The sequence below is a fragment of the Patella vulgata genome, chromosome 8 (genome assembly GCF_932274485.2).
Source record: "Patella vulgata chromosome 8, xgPatVulg1.2, whole genome shotgun sequence".
NCBI classification, from domain to species: domain Eukaryota; kingdom Metazoa; phylum Mollusca; class Gastropoda; family Patellidae; genus Patella; species Patella vulgata.
This window is the reverse complement of record NC_065886.2, coordinates 48,816,971-48,842,411: the sequence shown is the minus strand read 5'-3', so window position 1 is coordinate 48,842,411 and position 25,441 is coordinate 48,816,971. Positions and strand designations below refer to the sequence as shown.

At 35.8% G+C, this 25,441-nt stretch overlaps 1 protein-coding gene across 1 annotated transcript in view; it reads left to right on the top strand.

The window, feature by feature from the left end:
* Positions 1-25,441, top strand: part of LOC126829628 (myotubularin-related protein 6) — a 70,088-nt gene that overhangs the window by 5,071 nt on the left and 39,576 nt on the right. The window contains exons 3-4 of the mRNA XM_050559608.2: positions 8,509-8,671; positions 25,051-25,205. Coding sequence (XP_050415565.2) covers positions 8,509-8,671; positions 25,051-25,205 — 318 coding nt within the window. The remainder of the gene's footprint in view (positions 1-8,508; positions 8,672-25,050; positions 25,206-25,441) is intronic.

The window sequence follows — 25,441 nt, the reverse complement described above, 5'->3', positions numbered from 1 at the left end:
CACAAAAAGCAACGAGATTTTATTAAGAGGCCACTCCCGTTAAGTTATGTCCGAGATTTGAGTAAAGAATTTTCGTTTGGCGCAAGATTCAGCGTCGGCCAAATTTACCGCTTCCAATGCATCCAAGCGTAATATTTAATTTATGTCGACACAAAAAGCAACGAGATTTTATTAAGAGGCCACTCCCGTTAAGCGGTCAGTTGTGAAAATTCCCTTGGGTGGCTGCTTAATGCAGATTCTACTGTATATCACATTATCAGAACGGGGGAATACTATTATTTATGATTCAATATCAAAAACACAGAAATTTCAAGATTTTTAACATGTTAATATATTTCTATTAATGCTAGATATAAATTTGCATTTGTACTATAACATATATTTTTTTCATAATTTTCTGAGGGGGTCACTTTACAAGCATTTGTGCAGTTGACATGAAATGACCCTATTTTTTTTATGTGCACATATTTTCATATGGACGTATTATGCCGTCGCCACTGTCCGTCTGGAAGTCTGGACTTCCATCAGTCCACAATTTGTTAGTGGACACTCTGCAGATTACAATATTCAGTTTTGAAGAAACTTGAAGTATAGGTCTATCTACCAAAGATCTTGGTTCCTTTCGATATTGGCATGTATCGGACCATGACTTCATGGATTATGGCCCCTGATTGTACGAAAAATCACGTTTTTAGCTTGTGGACACTCTACAGGTCAAATTTTCATCAGATTTGATGAAACTTGAAGTGCATGTTTATAACCCAAAGATCTTGGTTCCTTTCGATATTTGCACATATCGGATCATAACTTCCTGAATTATGCTCCCTGATTGTACAAAAAATCAGGCTTTAGCTTGTGGTCCCTCTAGAGGACACAATTTTTATCCAATTTCAAAAACTGTTTGAATATATCACGGTCACACCCTAAAAACGGATGAGTTTGTGACAATCCGACCAAAACTGCCGGACAAAATGGCCGCCCCTCGTACGCAAATAATGTAATAAATATGTTATATCAAGGTTTTGGACCCTCTAGAGGCCACAATTTTGATCTGATTTTTATGAAACTTTAAATTTATGTTTATATCGCAAAGATCTTGGTTCCTTTCGTTAATCGTGCATATTCGAATGTAACTTCCTTGAATATGGCTCCTGATTGTTCGAAAAATCAAATTTTTTGCTTGATGTCAAAATCTGTATTCAATTTTTAAAAACGTTTAAATATATCACCGCTACATATCAATGAAGGTTAAGTTCGCATTTCGTAAAAATCTAACCGAATCTGCCGGACAAAATGGCCACTCCTTGTACACAAATAGTGTAAAAGTATGTAATACCAAGGTTGTTGACAGTCGTGAAGTCACAATTTTTATCCAATTTTGATGAAATTTGAAATGTTTGTTTATAATCCCCAAATCTTGGATCCTTTCGATATTTGCGCATGTCGGACCATAACTTCTGGATCATGGCCCCTGATTGTACGAAAAATCATGTTTTTAGCTTGTGGACCCTATAGAGGTCATAATTTTTATCCGATTTAATATAACGTTCAAATATATCACCGTTACACCGTAATTTTGGTTGAGTATGAATTTTGTGAAAATCAGACGAAAATTGCCGGACAAAATGGCCGCCCCTCGTACACAATTAGCCTAAACATCTGGTTGTGGACCCTCTCGAGGTCACAATTTGGATCTGATTTTGATGAAACTTGAAATGCATGTTTATAACCCAAAGATCTTGTATCCTTTTGATATTCGGGCGTAGCGGATGGTAACTTCCTGAATTATGGCCCCTGATTGTATGAAAAATCATGTTTTTAGCTTGTGGTCCCTCTAGAGGTCACAATTATTATCCGATTTAAAAAAAACGGTCGAATTATCACTGTTACACCGTAATGTTCATTGAGATTGAATTTCGTGAAAATCGAGCCAAAATTGCCAGACAAAATGGCCGGCCCTCGTACGCATATAGTGTATAACATCTGGTATATCAAGGTTGTGGACCCTCTAGAGGTCACAATTTTGATCCGATTTTAATGAAACTTGACATACATGTTTATAACCCAAAGATCTTAGTTTCTGTTGATATTTGCGTATGTTGGATCATAACTTCCTGAATTATGACCCCTGATTGTACGAAAAATCGTGTTTTTAGCTTGTGGTCCCTGTAGATATATCACTATTACACACTAAGATCTTGGTTCCTTTTGATAATCGCGCATATCAGAACGTAACTTCCTGGATTATGGCTCCTGATTGTTTGAAAAATCGCATTTTTAGCTTGCACAATTATTTTTTCCGATTTTAAAACCGTTTAAATATATCACCATTCCACCATAATGAAGGTTGAATTCAAATTTCGGGAAAATCGAAATGAAACTGCCTAACAAAATAGCCGCTCTTGGTATGCAAATTGTGTAAAAGTATGCAATATGAAGGTTGTGGACCCTCTAGAGGTCACAATTTTGATCTGATTTTGATGAAACTTATCTTTATATCCCAAAGATCTCTGTCCCTTTTGATATTTGCACATTTTTGGATTATTGCCCCTGATTGTACAAAAAATCCTGTTTGTTTTTAGCTTGTTCTCTATCCATCTCTTGCAAAATGTGGGCGTATCCTGACTGGCACCCGCTGGTTATCAGACTTTGATGAAACTTAAAAGATATGTTTATGTCCCCCAAATATCGGTTCCTGTTGCTATTTGGGCACATCAGACCATCACTTCCTCGATTATGGCCCCTGATTGTACAAAAAAAATCGTGATTTTAGCTTGTGGACCCTCTAGAAGTCTGATGATAGTTGAGACTAAGGTTGCCGCGAAACCCCGGGGATGGTGATATATCGCAATAATTAGGTCAGGTGATAAAATTATCGTCTGGAAATCTCAAATATCGCTTTATCACGATATATCGCGATAATTCTAAAAAATATCGCGATACTTTCATTTTTGATCAAAAGTCACGTTAAATCCGTTCAAAATACTCCAAAAATGAAAAAGAAATCAAATTGTAACAAATGCCAACACTAGATCTATTCCAAATTCCACAACAGACTTTGAGACATTAGTCTCATGTATCAAGTACATTTCACTGAATAATATTAATCGTTATCATACACGTGTTGGCTACGCTTTGATAAAGTCTGGTCCCAAACCCCCATGAAGAAGGCATCCACAATTTTTATTACAATTGATATTATACGGTAAGGATTTTAGGATACCCCTACTCGGAATGATGCAGTTAAACTGCACACGACAATATACGTCGCCATAGTCATGGAAGAGGTGGTTTATCGTTGATTACCCAGTCCGTTGAAAATTACATTGATATTTTACGTTGAAAAATCGTCTGGATAATATTTCTTTTATTCTTTGAATAAAATGGCTTCCGAGCTTGAAACTGTCAATGCCAATCAGAATATTTTTGATGACAGTTCGGCAGACTTCGAAAACACACTGCTGCTGACAGGAAAAAGAGCATTTCTTCTGTCACTCATATGGGGATATTTTAGTTTAAAAAGAACACCCGACAAGTCTGTTAACCAGATATTGAGTTAATGAGTATTTATTCGGTATTCCGGGCATTCCAGCTGATCAGAATAGAATAATCTGAGGTGACGATACCAACAGGAATAATCTTACCCCAGCATATATATAGGTCTCACTTCATCTGACATCTCGCATACATTGCTAAATACCAAATGGATACACCAGATACATTAATCCATTTATACACCTCAAGTTATATAAATTTTATATCAGTAATTATCACGATATTGAATTTTTGAAGCACGATAATTCTAATTATCGCGATAATTTACTCCAGACGATAATCCATGATATCGCGATAATTTATTTTACCAATATCATTAGATATCACGATATTTTTTTTCTGTATCGTTGCAACCTTAGTTGAGACCGGAACTGTCCATGGCTTGAACGCAAATAGTGTAAAAGTATGTAATAAGAAGGTTGTGTAGCCTCTAGAGGTCACATGGTACACCATAACTCTCCTTCTAATTGAGCTAGAATGTGCAAACGTGGTGTAGGTGTTTAACAGGTGAATCCATTGATGAAGTTCAAAGACGAGCATTTTCTGCTCAGGGTAGGCAGAGCAATAAGCAATATGACTGGTCGAAACTTTGGAGCTCGGTTACTTTGATTCTAATTGAATGAGAGTGGTGAAACTTTGTGTATAGTTTCATTACATCAATACCTTGAATACGTTTGATGATAATGCGAAAAAAACAAAATCTAGCGTAGAGAGGCCATTTTGTTCAAGGAAAAAAATCACATTGCACCGTTGTAATAAATTTGACTTGTCTTGTTTTAAATACCAATCGAGCAGATCCTATCTGCCTGTTTGAAATACACGCTCACTTGTTTTTGTCCAATTGTGAGCAAAACATGTGGGGGTTATAGCTTTTAAGAATGTGCAGCATCTATGCGAAACCTGTAGTCTCAATTTTCACGTCAGTTAGCTATCTCGTGTCAACAGTATGGGAGTTTTTAATAATAGTATGCTGTACCTGCCTATTCAGATCAGTAATCGAGACTCAAAGATGACATTTATATTCATTTATAATAACAAAAATTATAGACATTTTACCGAATTCACTATCAGTTCTGAGTCAACATAAGGGCTCTGAATTCAGTTACTGATATGATTGACATAAGCACACTTGCAACTGACCGCAACTAGTTGCTTTGAGTTGCAAAGTCGACATAAGCCCCCTATTCAATAGCCTTGGCCAGTTTTAAAACTGAGCCTTTGTCAGCATGTGTATGACAGACTAAATTATAATGGTAAATCTTGAATAACTGATTTTGATTGACAGTGAGAGGATGAGCCCTCTGATTTTCCCTGTTCTCTGTCCATCTATTGCAAAATGTGGGTGTATCTTGTGACAGATCTTTTCCAATTTAGTGTGAAGCATTGTTTTTCAGCTTTTTTGATTTTTCCGTTTTGGAAATTGCATTGCATTCAGGGCTAGAAATTCGTCATTTTTTGCGAGAATCTAAGAGGATTCTCATATATGGAATCTGCGCGAATCCTCCGACTCTTAATTAATAATACTGTCTAAAAAACAAAATTGTGTTTATTGTGATAATCTAAAACAATGATAAAAAAACCCAATCAGGTGGGATTTTGGTAAACACTTAAATTGTGTCAAAAGTAATATCCAGAAAATGCAGTAGTCAAATTAAGCTGATACAGCACCATGGCATTTCTTCATAGCACAATTTGTAGTCTTTTGTCCATCACGTAACTAGTCACGTAACTTGCAAAGGTTTTTATTCATTCGTCGATGATAGACAAACCGCACAATAATCACGTGACAACCATAACTGAAAATGCTATAAAATAAACTTCTGTACGACTATGATATAGCCTTCAATAATATTTTTAAAATAAAGTCTCTGTCAGCATTTATATGAAATAAAAAATCATAACGGTAAACGCTATTTAGAACTGGTTTATTGACCTAATTCCAATCGGTATGTCACTTGTCATTGGAATTCAACATTCAAGATTCTGTTGGGAAAATATCCACTGTTTCTCTCTCCGTGTATTCGGTATTCTATCAGGGAATTATATTCAATGAAGATTTAAATTTACCTAACAACTGGTCAGTGAATCCATCAATGTATGATCCAGTTATTATTTTAATATCTACCGAAACCTGGAATTCACACGGACGGAGCGCTGAAGATGCGCGATTTGCAAACCATGCTGAGATCATCTTCATTCACCACGTGGCGTATTTTACTGAACCTAGTATGAATTATCAGTTAGCTTGTTTTGTTTTTTTACCGGATTATCAAAATCACCGTATTCGCACTAAGGTATGACTGTTGTTGTAGCCGACACTTCTTCATTAACAAGTAATAATTAACACGTTGTAATATAAGCCAAAAGTAGATTGATTTATCATACCATGTGGCCGATTCATTGTTTTACCAATTGGTTAGATTAAACATCAAACGGCTAAATACCACAAAATACAGCCGATTAAGAAAACTGACCCTGGCTGACATTCAACAATTGGACTTGACAATTCTCCGAGATTTTTTTTTTTTTTTTTTTAAGAAAAATATTACGCGAAATTTCTAGCCCTGTGCATTGACATTGCATTTTTTCATTAACGTAATAGACAATAGTTTAAAGAATCTTTTTTAAAGAGTTAGGTTGATGAGAGGATGAATCATTGCTTGTGGACACTCTAGAGGCTAAAGGTTTAAGGTCATGAGACAAAGAAGCCCAGTGATTTTCAATGATTTCCGATAAATTTTTTTTTTTTTTTAAACTTTATTATAATAATTCAAAAACATTTCGTGATACATAAATTAAATATGTCTAAAAATACATGTGTAGACAATTACTGTTCAAAAAAAGTAGGGGATATTGAAATGCAAATACCTATGCAGGTTGTGATATGATAAATACATGTAGTAATGGACACTTGACATGCTTTGAGAGTATGTTCACAGATGAAGAACTTATCTCCCCAACAGAACCACTGAGCTGCACATGCGACACGCAATAGCGCCATACACATGGGAGAGGTTCATTGTCAAATTTGACACTTCAAGGAAGGGTTGATGAAAACTGCTGTGTGCTGGTTTATCCTATCCATGTTTGCTTTCCTATCGGTTCATGCATAAGATTTACTGTTTAGTGTATCTTTGCTTTAGTGTGTTTACGTTTAATTTGCAATGAGACGTCTTCAACACGATGAACTTTAATGTGCTTTTGGCATGCTTCAACTGGGTTCTACACAGCGAGCAGTAGCCAACATGCTTAATGTGTCACAGTCTGTGATCAGCAGACTGTGGAACCGGTACCAACAAACACACAATGCTGATGATAGAGCCACTACACAAGCCCAAGATCGATACATTCGTACACAGGTCCTGCGAAATCGAGGACAAACGGCCAATCAGCTTCCTGTAAACTTGTACCAAGTTACAGGAATTCGAGTTACACCCCAAACGATTAGAAATCGGCCACATGCAGCCCATTAGCATGCGCGGCAACCGCGTGTTGTGCCTCCATTAACTCGCCAGCACATGGCAAGCATGCGTCAATGGTGTAGGCAGCGTAGAAATTGGGGTAATCGTCAATGGGCGCGTGTAATGTTCTGAGATGAGTCCAGATTTACTCTGGATTTCACCGATAGGCGTGCTCGCGTTTGGAGGCGTGTAAGGTCTTGAGACGAACAAGTATCTTGATTTTCAATGAATTTTGATAACTTGAACAGCTAAATCCATGACATTAAATGTTTCGTATACTAAATGTTAGCATGGGGCAGAACTAAAAGTCGAACAATTTCTAATGATTTTCGAATAATTATTTAAGGAGTTGTTACTCTTTATCAGATTTTAGTGTATTATAAATGTTTCATTACCGACAATAGAAAAAATATACAACAACTCTTGTTGACTGCTCGGACGACTTAGCTGCTGTGGGCGTATGTTTCGTTGCCTGGCAACATATCTTTCTTTCTACATTTTACAACACAAATGTTCATTTTAGGTGTCGGTCAGTTTTTGGTTGTACTTATCCAGACATAATAAATGCATGGAAATATTGGTCATGCATCTGGAAAACGTGTCTTCACTCTTCACTCTAAATGCTTAGTCTGATCGTAATACTCATGATTTTTGATTTTAAATAACTTTTTTTACAATGATCAAAACAATGTTCAAAGTTTGACATATATTGCGTAATTCATCGAAAGCTGTCGCTTTGTAAAACTGAAAATTAGACATCACATGCTTACCGTGGTCTCGTATTCATTGCAACTTCTGCACGATACAATATAATTAAATACTATTGTGAATGTTCAGAACTGAATGAACAAATAGGGCTTTATTTACATGCATTTTCAATTAATTACATGTGATTTTAAGCTCATGTAGGCTATGTAACCAAGGTGGACAAAATTACAGCAAGGTAATTCAGATCACCGGACATCAACATGAAGTTAGAATTCGTTTAGCACACGTAAAGTATCATAAATTATTGGGGTTGAAAATATCATCCACAATACAATTCATGCCGTGCGAGATCAGTATCTTGCAAGTTATGCACAAAATATGAATACAAAACAAATAATATTTTCCAAAATGACTATAACCACCAAATTGGCAAAATTAAATAATCAGAGCTGGCTACCGTAATATAAAAGGGATATCAAGGCAAATAAAAAATAAACTGTTACATTTAATTAATATTGAGTATTAATGATAGATTGTAACTGCACCTCAAATGACCAAAACTGCTAATCAAAAGTTGATTTGATTAGCAAAAATTTATGAAAACTGTTTTGCACTGCTAACCAAATGTCGACAGTTATTTTGTTCCCTGGAATCAATGTGTGACAACCCTTGTGGACTATTTAGACAAAATTATCTACAAACGTAGAAAAACCTATATCCTTTATGTACTGCTTTATTGATGAATATGTTTCATTGATCCACAAAACTATCTTAATATTTTTAGTTGCTGTATATGCATATGGCTACTGTTGAAAAAATGGCTATAACAACTGCTGGCTCACCTCTTCAAATCCACTGCAAAAACTTTATGTGTTTAACATTTCTGATCCCAAGAGAACGAGATTGCCATGATGTTTACATAACTTTATCCGAGTTGTCAAAACCAGGTAATTACCATCATTATCTTTTATAAAGAGGCGGGAGGGGGAACAACAATACTCCCTTAAAAGATTTGCTGAGGCTGTACAGGCCGGTATATATCTGTGTTGTCCTCTATCAGTTAGAGGGTTGAACCTACTTACAGTTGTGTACCTTTAAAAATTTTTTGCAGTTTCTGTATCTTTGAGATGACACCCTGGCGCCTTTGAGCATTTTTCAGAATAAGTCTGCCATTACCAAATTCAGTTTTTCGACTATAGCTCAGTGATAACATAATAATATTGGCATCATGTGTTTCCATGATCTATGAAAACAATAAGCCCATTACACATGCGGTCATGTGAATATGCAAATTGGGTGCCACCAGTACACAATTTCTAATTTTGGGCAATAATTACATAAGAACTGGGACAATGACATTAAAAACCAACATATATAAATACTTTTAAATATATTTCTGATACATGGTTCTTAGCAAAATAAATATGTAAATTACATAAATCAGCTTTTACAGTATCTGTTCCCCAACACTACCTTATTTTGTATTGTGGCAGTTGTGAGGTGACAAATCAATTCGAAAACTCTGGAGTAACCATGGGACAACTTTGAATAATGGCAATACTCTACATCTTTATAACATGACGTCACAATATTACAGTTGCAACAAACAGTTTATAACATTTGAACCAAAATAGATCTGTAACAATTCAAAGTTGAAGCTACATGTATGTATGTACTAACAAAGCTGAAGTTGAGTTCCTATGATATGCATATGATATACAATATACTTTATAAGAGAGTGCCACAGATAAATTCCATCTATCATGTCAGTATAACAAAAGAAATATGACACGAGTCTGACAGATAAACACCTTGACATACTTCTACTACATAACCTAGATCTATACTATGCATATGAATCACTTATTAGCTTTGACAAAAGTAGCGGATATTGATATGCAAATACCTATGCAGGTTGTGATATGATAGATAGTCATGGACACTTGACATGCTTTGAGAGTATGTTCACAGATGAAGAACTTATCGCCCCAACAGAACCACTGAGCTGAACAAATTTGACACTTCAAGGAAGGGTTGATGAAAACTGCCGCTTGCTAGATTATCCTATCCATGTTTGCTTTCCTATCTGTTCTTGCATAATATTTACTGTTTAGTGTATCTTTGCTTTAGTGTGTTACATTTAATTTGATCGGGAGACGTGTTCGTCGACGTCAACCGACAACACTGCAAGAATTGGTCGTGGCACTGCAAGAGGAGTGGGTCAGATTGCCCAAATCGTGACTGGACGGTTGATTAGGAGCATGCCTCGACGAATTGCTGAATGTCTGAGGATTGGTGGAGCAATTACTCATTATTAAGACAAAAATCAAAAACGTCCATTTTCACTATTGAGAGTGTATCTCTTTGCAAGTGAAATGGGGCTGTCGGATAAGCCGCCCATATGAACTGTTTATGTTCATGTGTAGACAATTGGCCTGTTATTAACATACACTGGTTACCTCTAATAAAAACAGCAGTCCGTTTCCGCAGTTTTGTATTGTTTCTGAATATCCCCTACTTTTTTTGAAGAGTATATTAAACATACATTATGCAAGAGCTAAATCTGTCTATTGCAGGTCTTTCTTTAGGCCTGAAATTTTATCTAAATTATTAATTAGACATTAATTAACCTATCCAGACCTTAGTCAACTCTAGATGGCATCGCTAACCTGCGATCTTTAGTGGATTATGAACCGATTTACTGCATAACTTTCCTTCACAATTTAACGATTAAATGGATAATCAAGACTATGCTGTTTATCGTACTGACTTTAGTAATGATGATTGAGGCTAGACGGAAATTTCAATCGCTTAGTTCTCGGTTCTAAGTGGATCAATATGAATGAAATTTTCAGCAAATTGCCTTTACATTATCTAGTTTTTAACTATTATAGTGAAAACTGCCAACTCGTTATCAAATCTCCCATAATGTATCTTTAAAGATGTTAACAAAAACAACTGACAGAAATCTTAATACAATATCATACTGAAATATCAATTGGTTTCACGTTACCACTCAACTCTGTTGTACAGTAACCTAATATGCCATAGAAAAAAAGGGAGGGCAAACAGCAACACTCCCTTAAAACCATAAAAGAGTAACAGAGGCTTGACAGACTGGTAGATCGAAGGATGATTCCGGCTGAGAGAGTAGACATAAATAGATATATACTATTCAAAAAAAGTAGGGGATATTTGATTTTGGGGGCATAATACTAAAATATGCAAATGACTACGAAAAAAGTCACTATAGAACCTAACAGAAGAAACATTTCCAGTTACATGTGACGCCCAAACGCACCAATAGCTACCGCATGGAATGCAGGTGATGCTTGGGATCATCATGGGGGTCCAACCCAAGATTTGCACGACTCTGACTTTGAAAGTTACAGTCATTGTGGCATTGAATTCCAGGGTGGAAACATCAGTTTAATTGTTTTAGTGACCAGAAAACAAATTTTGATATGCGTCGGCTTACCCAAAATGAAAGGTTACGTGCCCTTGGCATGCTACAGATCGGCACAACACAGGCGGTTGTGGCGCGGACGATGAATGTTTCTCAGTCTGTCATAAGCAGGCTATGGTCCAGATACCGTGATACACAATCTGTACAGGACAGACCACGCTCAGGTCGACCAAGGGCGACAACTCAAGCCCAGGATCGATTTATCCGTACCTTGGCCTTGAGAAATCGTGTCATCACAGCAAATCAGATCAGCGCTCGTCTTCAAACAGGCACTGGTGTGAGAGTGAGTGGCCAGACGATTCGGAATCGACTGCATAGGGGTCACCTTCGCGCCCGACGTCCTCGCGTGATCCCTTGTTTGAGAGATCATCACATTCAGGCAAGACGTCGTTGGTGTAGGGATCGCCAACACTGGGATAATCGACGCTGGAGCAATGTGATGTTTTCAGATGAGTCAAGGTTCACTGTTGATTTTTTGGACAGACGTAGTAGGGTGTGGCGTCGTCGAAACGAGCGCTTCCAAGACGTTAACGTCCTCAGACATGATCGATTTGGGGGTGGTTCTGTTATGGTGTGGGGAGGCATCACTGTTGCTGGAAGAACGGCTTTACATGTTGTTGCAGGGCGTGTTACAGGCCAGTACTACCGGGACAACATCTTGGCAGTCCATGTTGTGCCGTTCGCACGACGTCATGGCCGCCGTTTCATCTTCCAGGATGACAACGCAAGATGTCACAGGGCCAGGATCGTTACAGGTTACCTCCAACAACAGAACATCACCACATTACCTTGGCCAGCACTGAGTCCCGACCTCTCCCCCATCGAGCATGTCTGGGACATGCTTGGACAGAGGTTACGTCAACGTCAACAACGTCCTGCCAATGTCCAAGAACTTGCTGCTGCGTTGCAACAGGAATGGGACAATCTGGACCAAAATGACCTTAGACGTCTCATTAGGAGTATGCCACGTCGGATCAATGCTTGTTTGGCAAACAGAGGAGGATTTACCCGTTACTGACTTGGTTGTGATGCTGTGGTAACTTTGCTGTTTGACCCCGGGTATCATTTTACCCTTATAATGGTCAGTCTGTGCCTTACTTAGTCTAACGATCATTTGGAATAAATCGATGAATGTGAACTTCATTTCATTTTGTCATTTGTTTCTTCGTCAGTTTCATTAGGTGACTTTAATAACACTTAAAAATCAAATATCCCCTACTTTTTTTGAATAGTATATAAAAATCCTGCTCAACAGTAGTACAGACAGATTTTAAGTAGAAATGAGAGATGGTTTATTTTTTATAATGTTTCGGGTGATAATGATGAATAATCCTGTGCCGTCTTTATACTAGTGGCGTCACAGGATTTTAAAATTTATATCATGTACAAATAACAGAAGATTATTAAAATAAACAGAATAAACCAATAGAGTAATTTGGATGTTTACAATTTTAGATTAGATTATAAATAATTGAATAAATTATAAACCAGTGGTTCCCAGGCAAGATACACTCACATTTTGCAAGAGATGAACAGAGAACACGCTTAAAATAAAAAGAGATTTAACGTAACGTCAGGGGTCATAATCCAGGAAGTTACGATACGATCCGATATGCGCATGGAGCCACGGTGGCTAGGTGGTTAAGACGCTGACTTGCTAGTCTGGAGGTCGGGTGTTCGACCCCTGCAATGGCCGAGAAAGTTCATCCCGATTTTCCGACGTGGTTTCCCCTTGTCAGTGGTGCAGAACGGAGGGCCTGACAAGGACAGCTGTCTAGTCCTTCGGATGATACAAAAAAACGAGGTCCCGTGTATACATTGGAATGCACGTAAAAGATCCCTTGGCAGTTGGAATTCGATATAAGAGTAGGCGATAGTGCCGCTGCCCGGGCAAAATTTCCCTCATAGCACACTGAATGGCGTATGCCCGTCTTCATTATCCCAGTATAGGAGCAGAACAGTAGGGCGTTAAACCCCATTTTATTTCATTTCCGATACACGCAATTATCAAAAGGAACCCAGTTCTTTGGGATATTAACATATATTTTAAATTTCATTGAAATCGGATAAAAAAGTGTGACTCTACAGAGTCCTCAACCTATTTGCGTACAGAGAGTGGCCATTTTGTCTGGCAGTTTTGGTCCGATTTTCATGAAATTCAAACTCAACTGTCATTATGGTCTAACGGAACAACAAGCTAAAATCATGATTTTTCGTACAATCAGGGACCATAATCCAGGAAGTTACGGTCCGATATGCGTAAATATATCGACAGGGACCAAAATCTTTGGAATATAAACATATATGTGAAGATTCATCAAAATCAGATGAAAATTGTGACCTGTAGAGCGTCCACAACCTTGATACTTTAACATAACTTTCGCACACTTTACAGGTCACAATTTTTCGTACAATCAGGAACCATAATCCTGGAAGTTACGATCCGATATGCGCAAATATCGAAAGGAACCATGATCTTTGGAATATAAATATATATTTGAAGTTTCATCAAAATCAAATAATAATAATAAAGGTAATAATCACCACTTTATTTCAAAAGGGTAGAAAATTAGGCCTGGGGCATTTCTTACATTTTGCCCTTTTAAGAGCGGATCCGCGAGAAAACCATGCAGAAGGTGCTAAGGCTTCAATCACAGATTTTGACCAAATTTGGTTTATAAGTTGGGATAGTCCAAAAACACATAAAACATTTTTCATATGGTGAAATTGCCCAAATCCTTTTTTTCTCAAATACCAACTTTGACAAGTCCTCACACCTTTACTATACGTAGCAAAAACCAAACTCACACAGTTTGCAGATAACCCAGTGCAGTTACCACAAAATTATATTTAGGCGATTCTGGCGAACAAGATCTGTATACAAACCTGATATCAAAGCCTATCTAAATTCCCCATTTTTCGTCACCCAAAGTTTGACGCCCTATAGCTACTTCTTTCATGGGGTGGGTTTCACAAATTTATGCTCAGGTGAACAAGCAACCTCCCGGAATCGACGTTACAAAAACTAGGTAAAGCAAACAATAACCCATGAAATTAACCTGTAATTTCCCCATTTTGGAGATACACATCTCCTTGTAAGCGGTCATGATAAATTCCCCCCGTAAAAATTCTATTGTTTCATCTCTTTATTCAACGGTCACTCCTCTAACGCGGCCAGCGGTCACTATTTTACTATTAAAAACAACAAAACATCGCCCATTCAACGGCCATTGTTGAATGATACCATCTTGTCGTTCATTGTAACACCCCCGCTAATCATCTAGTGTCTCTTTTCCATTGCCACTTTGTTGTAAAACAGACGTTTTAGCACCTCCTATAATATTACATACACAGTTACACCCCCTGTAAATAGGTGATAAAATCAGCGATGGTTTTTTGTTCATGTGCTTTTTTGATAAAATAAAATTTATTCATCGATTTTCTTCACAAAAATGGATAAATGTTATCGAATGCATCACAATGTTAAACAGTATTTTCGAAGGTTGGCACAAAATGACAAGTTTACAGAAGTTATGTCCGAGACGGGAGTAAAGAATTTTCGTTCGGGGCAAGATTCAGCGACGGTCAAATTTACAGATGCAAGTATTGATGTTCGCGTCCAATGCATCCAAGCGTAATATTTGATTACATTCGAGGCAAAACGCACCAAGATGTTATTAAGAGGTCACTCACTCCCTTTAAGCGGTCAGTAGTGAAAATTCCCTTGGGTGGCTGCTTAATGCAGATTCTACTGTAATTAACTGTAGTAGATAAAAAAAAAACTAACAATCTTTGTTACTTTTCATTCATATGGTGTTTACTACCAGCCCTAAAATACATTAGTATCTGTTTTTATACGCCCACATAGAAATGAGGACGTATATTGCCGTCACCCCGTCCGTTCGTCTGTAGGTCCGTTCTCAATTTCTTGTGAACGCTCAAACGCCAAAAGTTATCATCCAGTTGTTTTAAAATTGATATATGTTGAAGAAGCCTATTTAATTTCAATAATTTCCGTTTATTACATCTAGAGTTATGGCCCTTAATTCACTTTGTTGAACCTTGTGAACGCTTTAATGCCAAAGGTTAACATCTGATCTTTGTGAAATTTATATGCAATATTTAAATTAGGGAAACAAAGAAGCCTATTGAATTCCAGCAATTTCCGTTTATTACTTCTAGAGTTATGGCCCTTGTTTCACTTTGTTTAACCTTGTGAACGCTGTAACAACAGTTGTTTTAAAATGATATATGTTGTTTGCATTAGTGAGATAAAGAGTCCTATTTGATTTCAATAATTTCCGTTCATTACATCTAGAGTTATGGCCCTTGTTTCACTTTGTTGAATCTTGTGAATGCTTTAATGCCAAACGTTAACATCTGATCTTTGTGAAATTTATATGCAATATTTGAATTAGGGAAACAAAGAAGCCTATTGAATTCGAGCAATTTCAGTTTATTACTTCTAGAGTTATTGCCCTTGTTTCACTTTGTTTAACCTTGTGAATGCTGTAACAACAGTTGTTTTAAAATGATATATGTTGTTTGCATTAGTGAGATAAAGAGTCCTATTTGATTTCAATAATTTCCGTTCATTACATCTAGAGTTATGGCCCTTGTTTCACTTTATTGAACCTTGTGAACGCTGTAACGCCAAAAGTTATCACCCAATCTTTGTGAAATTTATATGCATGATTTTAATTAGTGAAACAAAGAAGGCTTTTTATTTTAAATAATTTCTGTTCATTACGTCTAGAGTTATGGACCTTGTTTCACTTTATTGAACCATGTGAACGATCTTATGCCAAAAGTTATCATCTGATCTTTCTGAAATTTATATGCATTATTTAAATTAGTGAAAGGAGGAATCCTATGGAATTTCAGCAATTTCTTTTTATTACATCTAGAGTTATGGCCCTTGTTTTACTTTATTGAACCTTGTGAAAGCTCTAACATCGAAAGTTATATGCCGATCTTTATGAAATTTGCATGCGTCATTTAAATTAGTAAAGAGAAGAATCCTATTGAATTTCAGCAATTTCCGTTTATTACTTCTAGAGTTATGGCCCTCGTTTAACTTTGTTCAACCTTGTTAATGCTCGATTGATGAAAGTTATCATCAGATATGTATGAAATTTATATGCATCATTTAAATTTGTGAAACAGAGGTCTATTGAATTTCAGCAATTTCCGTCAATAATTTCTAGAGTTATGGCGGTTGTGAACCTTGTGAACGTTTGAATGACAAAAGTGATCATCTGATCAGTATGAAATTTATATGCTTTATTTAAATTAGTAAAACGAAAAAGCCTGTCAAATTTCAACAATTACTTCCAAAGTTGACCCCCTTATTTCAGTTTGTAGGACGTTGTTAACCCTCAAACGGCAAAAATTATAATCTGATCTGTATGGAACTGTCTTGAAAAGGCCCCCAATTACCTACAAAGGAATAAATATGCGACAACACTTGTCAACCGCTCGGACGATTTACCTGCTGTGGGCGTATGTTTCGTTGCCTGGCAACCTATCTTATAAAAAATACTTTTAAAAAGGCTGTAATCGTTCATGGTTCATCTGGTGCCAACGAGAATTGGCTTCCGCAGTTGTCCACGAGCTTCCATTGGAGTATCGACGTGCTCAATGAAATGATCTTAACAAAACATATTCTTACTCTCAAATAAAATAATCAAAACAAAAATGAAAAATTCACCTAAAAGTGAGATTCGAACCATCAACCGCATGATTGCCCCCGACCCACCCCCTCACCGAGTTGCTTATCCCAGGTCCCAAAGGTCCATGTTGTGGGCCCTGTTCAGGGGGATTGCCTAGGGCCTCTCTTATTGTAAATCTGGCATTGAAGGTGTAGCTGACGGCGCTCGAGAGCCGTTGCTACCATGCTACACTGTTCAACGTCACCCACTTCGATGCAAGGCTGCGTTGCTGTTAAAATTTAAGCTTCCACATTTCTATATTGTAGAAATCAGTGGATTTGTCCAAAAATGAATAGTGAAAATGAATGCTCTGAAATTGAACATTTTGTAGCCATTTTCGATGACCTGTTGGAAAATGAAACCTTAAAGAGACAATACAACAAATATGTTAAAGGGACAATATGACAATACCAAATATACAATAAATACAAATATACACTTATATACAGTACCACATGGTACAAATGATGGATATGATGAAAACATATACAAGTCAAAAGATTTATTCCTCTAATTAAATTTGCAAAAAAATGTATCACAAAATTTTTAGCACTTTTCAATAAGCTCTATATTTTAAGTATGTTGCATTCCAGTCATTTTTTTTTACACCTATTGATACTTAAAAAGGGTGGTAAATACACATGTGAAAACCAAAATTTTACCCAGAAAAGGACTATTTCCAGTACAGTCCTTTATAGCGACATCAGGTTATAGCCACTTTAGCATGTCACTTCTTGCTCCTAGGGGGTGTCATACCATAAGTTTGATCAAAACCCCCCCATCTTAGCACCTTTTGCGATTTTTGCCTGGTCTTCTCGCTGATACACTCTTAACATCAAGCATGCATAAAATATAGAAGAAATGTTTTTCATAAGGATAATAAATATATTAGATGCGGCGGGACGATTTACCCAATACTACCCAATACTACCCAATACCACCTAATACCACCCTAATACAACCTCAATATCACCACATACTACCCAATATTACAACATAATGATGTAAAATGTGCATATCAATTGAATTTTTTTTCAAAAATAATTAGTTATAGCTCGGGAATTGTACTTTAAATGCGATTACCGATCTCTGGCTGTTCCATTTGCCTCCCTATATCAACCAAAACAAGCAAAAACTAACCCAATACTACCAAATACTACCACATACTACCCAATATTATCAATTAACAACCTAATATTGTCAAATAGCAGCATATTAGTATAATTACTGCAACGAATATTCTATAATTTGCAGAAAAATTAAATGTTTGCGCAGTTATCTCCCTTTACAACCGATAAAGAGATTTTAGATTATTCAGATTAATCATCTTCTTTTGCGTTGCAGTTGGTTTCCAAGTCGACGAAACTAAAATAAGAAAACCAAGTATTATATTGTGTATATTTTAATCTATTATATATAATTATATACTGTATTATTATATAAGATGGCCAGCGGTCTATAAATAACAATTTCAACCCTCCATGGGTATCGTCAGGAGGCACGTCCTTTAATAAAAAAAAATGCATATGTTTATATTTTTTCATGTCAACTATTAAGTCATTGCATAATTACTTTCATTTTAAAATGAACGAAATGGCACATGTTTATTGCAAATGTGTAATGCTCTACTCGTATATACATTCCACCTGACTTAACAATTAATCAACGGGTTAAGATTGTTGATTGGGTAATCACGTTCTGTTTTATTTATATTATCTCTCGATGAAACTGCTACCAAATAATAAACTTGAAGATATTCTTTTGTCAATATTGGTTTTAGCCTCTTTCTGTTGTTGTTTATTACAAATACGCCAGCTATGATTATCAATCCGTCTATATGCAGTGTTATCAATGTTAAACATATAGATAACGTCCACCAGTTAATTGTCATTTTGTAAAAGTTCGCTTAATTACTAAATACAGCTTTGATTGTATTAATCATCTAGTGTCAACACTATAATCGGCATGTTTCCGGATATACGATTTAACTCAAAGTCAGTGTATATTCACACATCTCTGGCATCCAATAGAAGTTCCAAAAGCACATTTCTTCACTCTTGTCTAACCTCACACTCTGTGTAAGCGTAGTCATAATTTTATCGAATATTAGTCGATATCACTATGGCCCGTGGTCAACAACAAAAACGGCATTGTGGTAAATGCGCTGTGAAGTGTAAAAATGGAATTATATTTTGTGACACGTGTTTGAAATGGTATCACATAGATTGTGAAGGCATTACTGATGTAGAAGTAAAAGCCCTTTCTGCCAGCCCAGAAACATATATTTGTGAAATATGCAGAAGTTCTGGTGACAAGTTTGATTATCTCCTGGGAATAACACGACTGGAAAAGGTTTGTTTGGTTTTTTTCATGTATCTTATTCAATTTAAAAAATTGCATAAAATATTTATATTTATTTTGTCCAAAATCGTGGATTTTCTCCGAGTGCTCCGGGTCCTCCGACTGCTAAAGACCCCTACGCGCCAGCGAATTATTGAAATAAAATTGAACCACCAGGTCAGTCCCGAAATGACCTAGTTTGTGTCGTGTGAAGGGTAAGCGCTTATTATTATTTTGATTCGCATATGTTTATATTTATTTTTTCATGTCAACTATTACGTTATTGCATATTTACGTAATGGATGATGGTTATTTATAAATTAAACATTAACGAAATTGCACATGTTTATTACAAATGTGTAATGCTCTACTCGTTAATACATTCCACCTGACTTATCACTTAATCAACGGAAATAAGATTAAAATTAAAAACACTTATATGGATATACTACTTCTGAATTTATTAACATGCTACGTTTCGATACACATACAGATATCGTTATCAAGCAAATTTTTATATGTGAAATCTACCTCTATATGTCTTATAAGGATTATGGAAATAAGATTGTTGATTGGCTAATCAAGTTTTGTTGTGCTTGATCATCAAAGAAACCGACAGAGCTGTAAGTGTTTAAGCAGATTAGTGAAAGTAAGGCTTTGTATTTTATTTTCAGGCCGCAAATCACAGTGTTGACAAACTGAGAAGTGTCGCAGAAAGAGAGATGCTAATTCACAAAGAGAGGCGTGTCGATTTATCCCCTACAATAGTACCAACAGAATTCCTGTTGACGAAGTAGCTGACAAATTATTGAGGCAGTATACCAAAGAAACCAATGTCAATGCAGTAAAATCTACGGGCGATGGGGATTGTCTCTTCAATGCAGTCTCAACGCTGCTGATAGGGTGCGAATCTCTTTCAGTAGAGTTGAGATATCGCACTTGTTTGGAGATGGTTCCGAACCACGCAAACATGGGTACCGCCTGACGATACCCATGGAGGGTTGAAATAGTTATTTATAGACTGACGGCCATCTTATATAATAATACAGTAGTTAACTATATATAATGATTAAAATATACACAACAAAATACCTGTTTTTCTTATTTTAACTTCGTCCTCTTGGAAACCCACTGCAAAGCAAAAGAAGATGATTAATCTGGATAGCAATTTATCAGTTGTAAAGGGAGATAACTGCGCAAACATTTCATTTTTCTGCAAATTATAGAATATTCGCTGCAGTAATTATACTAATGTGCTGCTATTTGAAAATATTAGGTTGTTAATTGATAAAATTGGGTAGTATGTGGTAGTATTTGGTAGTATTGGGTTAGTTTTTACTTGTTTTGGTTGATATAGGGAGGCAAATGGAACAGCCAGAGATTGGTAATCGCATTTAAAGTACAATTCCCGCGCTATAACTAATTATTTTTAAAAAAAATTCAATTGATATGCACAGTTTACATCATTATGTTGGAGTATTAGGTAGTATGTGGCTATATTGTAGTGGTATTGGGGTGGTATTGGGGTGGTATTGGGTAGTATTGGGTAAATAGTCCCACCCTATTAGATGTGCTGTTCGATAAATGTGAAAATTATTTACACTATGAGAGGTACATTGTATGAATAAATTATACATAAAAAATATGTATATATATATATATATAAAATATATATTATTATGAACTGTATTTGCTCGAAGATAGGTATGAATAGTATTATACAAAATATATGTACATGGATCAACAAGGAAGCTGATGACATAGATCTATAAAATATGGATGGATAAGAAACATTAAATTAGGAAGCACTTAAACATGCATTATGCAAGATGTAAATCTGGATATTGCAGGTCTTTCTTTAGGCCTGAAATCGTAAAAGATCCCTTGGCAGTTGGAATTCGATATAAGAGTAGGCCGTAGCGCCGCTGCCCGGGCAAAATTTCCCTCATAGCACACTGTATGGCGTATGCCCGTCTTCAATTAGCCCAGGTTAGGTGCAGAAGAGTAGGACGTTAAACCCCATTTCATTTCATTTCATTTTTAGGCCTGAAATGTTTTCTAAAGTATTAATTAGACATTAATTAACTGATCCAGGCCTTAATCAACTCTCAAGGGCATAAGATTTATCCGATATTAAATAGATTAGAATGGTTCAGCGATACTTTGATTTAATTGAATATGGAGGACTGAGACCTAGCTTCGATCAACCAGTACGGTGATTGAAATTATTGCACATGTCTGTCAAACCTTCAAAGGCTAATATCTTCGCTTGCAATAGAGTAATTTGAATGAAATTTTCAAATTATTCATTTTACATCATCTACTATTATAGCAAGAATGGCTAGTTCTTTAGCTAAATCTTACATAATGTATCTTGAAATATCTATAAATATGCTTACGAAACATGTTGATTGAGCTTATATTTTTAATATTATTTGGCAATGAATTCCATAACTGAGATCCACTGAATTTTATACTATTTTTAACAACAGAAAGCTGTGGTCTGAGAACAATTAGTCTGTTATTAATATTACTATAGGGTGTATTATAAAATGGAAGAACATTAGTTAAATACTCCGGGCAACGATGATAAATTATTTTGTGAAGGTAGGAGAACATATTTAATAAATGCCTTTCCTTAATTTTTAATAAGTTGAGATCCGCAATGCCAGGAGATAAATCTTTTGTGTGCTCTATATCTAGAATAAGTTTGAATGCTCGGTTTTGTTGTCGTTGGAGAGTATTAACAGATATAATATCGAAGTTTTCCCATATAGGTGAACAATATTGATCGGAATTTACATGGAATGAATTCTTTCAGTTTACGTAATTGAAATATTTTTTGATTGATAATTTGTTAAATATAATTTGCATGATCGTTCCATTGCAGATGATTATCGACCTGAACACCGAGCAATTTGAAAGTTGGAACATTTTCAATCGCACAGTTGTTAAGGTTTATCAATAAATCTGGTGTTAAGTCGTTTTCTTTTCTGCTTATTAGTTATTAGCATGCATTTAATTTTTAATTCGTTGACCATCATCGAGTTGAGTAAGATATCAGTATCACGTTGTAATTTAATTTGAAGATCATTTAAATTGGTAGCTGACGAATAGACTGTTGTATCATCCGCAAATTAATCACAGAATGACTCTAGATGGAGAGGAGATTTTTTATTAAAATATTAAATAACCCGTCTTTTTGACAGCTGCCAAAAACGAAAAATGGCTCTATTCATTTTCTTTGTTTTGTGGGATGAAGGGATGAAGATCTCATATTATTTTTCATAAACTACATTGACAGAAGCGGCAAAGTCTACTCATTGCTAATTCATAATATTTTGTCTATTTCTTTTACAAATCGCTTTACTGATTATACAAATACGTCTCGATTCGAAAGGACCTTTTTTGTACACCAAGGAAAACGATGAAAAAAATACAAGTTCTACTCAACCGATTTTAACAAACTTGACGTCAAATTGAAGCTTACATGTGGAGGAATATTTCTATGGGACAAATTGTAATTGTATGAAATAGATTTTATTTCAGACCAGTTTACATAACGACCTATCAAATATTTTTATTTTCTGGAATTCTGGCCTTATTATTGGCACCATGAAAAAATACTCCTGTAATTTTATTAGGCACTAGCTTAGCTATATTTGCATGCCAAAAATTATTTAATTCGGATGAGCCAAAACTGAGAACTTTTCAGATTTATGACGGAAATTGATCATTTTTAAGCTGATTTCAAAATTTTAAAATCACAAGAGATATGTGCCCAAACTATGACGTGAATTGCAGCTTCAGATGTCTATTTAAAGATCATACCAATTTATGTAGAGCAGAGTTTAATTATTAATATAAAATTAATTGCAAAGTTACCATAGGTTAGACATGGCAACACCCTTAAGAGATTTATTAACTTCATTAATAGTTATAAAAGGGTGATCAAATTCAGTTGTCACAGGCATATTTAAGTTGATAAGATTACGTAGAATGTTGTCAGTTTCAATATTATTATTTTGCTTATTAGTGTTGGACTTTCATAAATTATTGGCAATATTGGTAAAATATTCATTGAAAGTTTCAGAGTCAATTGGGTAAGATTGAGAAGAATAATTTGGATCATTTACGGAAGTTTTTATGGCAGACCAGATCTGTTTTGGATTACGGCTGTCAGTGACAAGGCTGTTTATATATGAACATTTAGATTTTCATATTAGACTTTTCACAAGATTCCGGTTGCTTTTCTTTTTGTAATAGTATCGATTTTGCATAGTTTTAAGTATTTCATTACTTAACCACGGTGGTTTAATAGCACATTTAACCCGTTTTGATCTCAGTGGAGCATGCTTGTTAATTATAGGGGTTATAATCTGATACCATATATCCAGAGATATATCAGGTTCATCAGAGCTTAAAATATTGTCAAATGGGGCCAACATTAGATCGTTCACATAGTCTGTATGGTTTGAGTGATCGATATTTGATAGATAAATATGTCTAGGTTTTGGAATCTTAATGACGTTTTTACGCCATGTAAAACAGGTTGAGATGAAGAAGCCTGTTGATTTTCAACGATTTCCAACAATTTCAGCACGCGTTTTGACCCTTGATCACTTTACAATATTTTGTGTGTGCTTTAGAGGCTAAAGATATCGATTCCTTTAGATATTGGCATGTATCAGACCATAACTTCATGAATTATGGCCCCTGATTTTACAAAAAACCACTTTATAGCTTGTGAACTCTTTAGAAATCACAATTTTTATCCGATTTTGATGAAACTTGATATCTATATTTATAACCCACCGATCTTGGTTTCTATCGGAACGTAACTTCCTGGAGTATGGCCCCTGATTGTGTGAAAATGGCAGACTCAATTTGCATATTTAGAAAAATGCTCATGGGTGCTCGGAATGCATCACATAGTTTCTGGTTCTACACATCTCGAAAATATAGAAACTGCAAAAATATTCTAATATGCAATTGAAAGGTTCTCCCAAAAATTGCCCTTTTACTAATGCTGCCTGAAGATAAGCTGATGCAGGTAGAGAGAGTAGACAAGAATAGATATTTTGAAATCCCCACTCATCAAATGTGCAAAGAGACTTGATGTAGTGGGTAATAAGATTAAATAACCCTGTACCGTCTTTATCGTAGATGATAGTTTCAGAATAAAACAGGATAATCGTCAATCTTTCTCTTTAATTGGCCTGGAATAGCAGAGTGTCACAAGTGTTATTTTTTGGGGGGCCACTGGAAGTCATCATACTGGTTCTCTAAATCACTAAGCAGGATTTATTATTCTCCACATCTGCTTCTGCTAAGATAATGAGGCATTTCAATTTGTTCTCATATGCCTTTGCCCCATCTTTACAAGAGTATGAATCGTTTATGATATATCCAGTTAAGAATTTACCTCCTAAGTTCATTCAGGAATGGGAAGCTATGGTGACTCAGTCAGTAATGAACTATTAATTTTCCCTGTTCTACATCCATCTATTGCAAAATGTAGGCCAAAACTTGCATGGCCAAAACTTGTATAATAAGGAAGTATTTGGTCATATATCATTTGTCTTGCGAGATCTGTACGATGCATTCTTTTGATTACATTTTGCTATCTGCCATACTCATTATGAAATAAATCTGGGCAGTGTGATATAGCTCTCAAGGTAATCACATTTACTGAATGAACAGGTACATTTCTGTGGACCACTCCACCATTCCTGTACATACTCCACCATTCCTGTACATACTCCACCATACTCATATTCTAGTATAATAAATCTTTCTTTATTGTCAGAGAACATAGAAGATCTCTATGCATTCCATTTCACAGCACCTGGAACTATTCTCAAATCATATGGTTGGAGTAATTTTGATTTACTATCAGAATATTTACGTATGGGAGCTCCAAATGAGCACTGGGTGTTATCTAATCTTAACACAAAATATGAGGTAAGTCAATGTCTACAATATCTACAAAGTTTTAAAGTAGCTAAATCTCTAACTCAATATCATCCAAAGTCTTCAACATTGAAAACGCAAATTATTTGTCAATTTAAATCAACATTGATGGTGTGCTCCTACTAGGAAAAGATGGGCTTCTGATATCCAATATTTAAGACAAAATATCTGGAGAGCATGTGCAATAAATACTATCGGTGTAGACAAGAATAACCAGATTTCTGGCG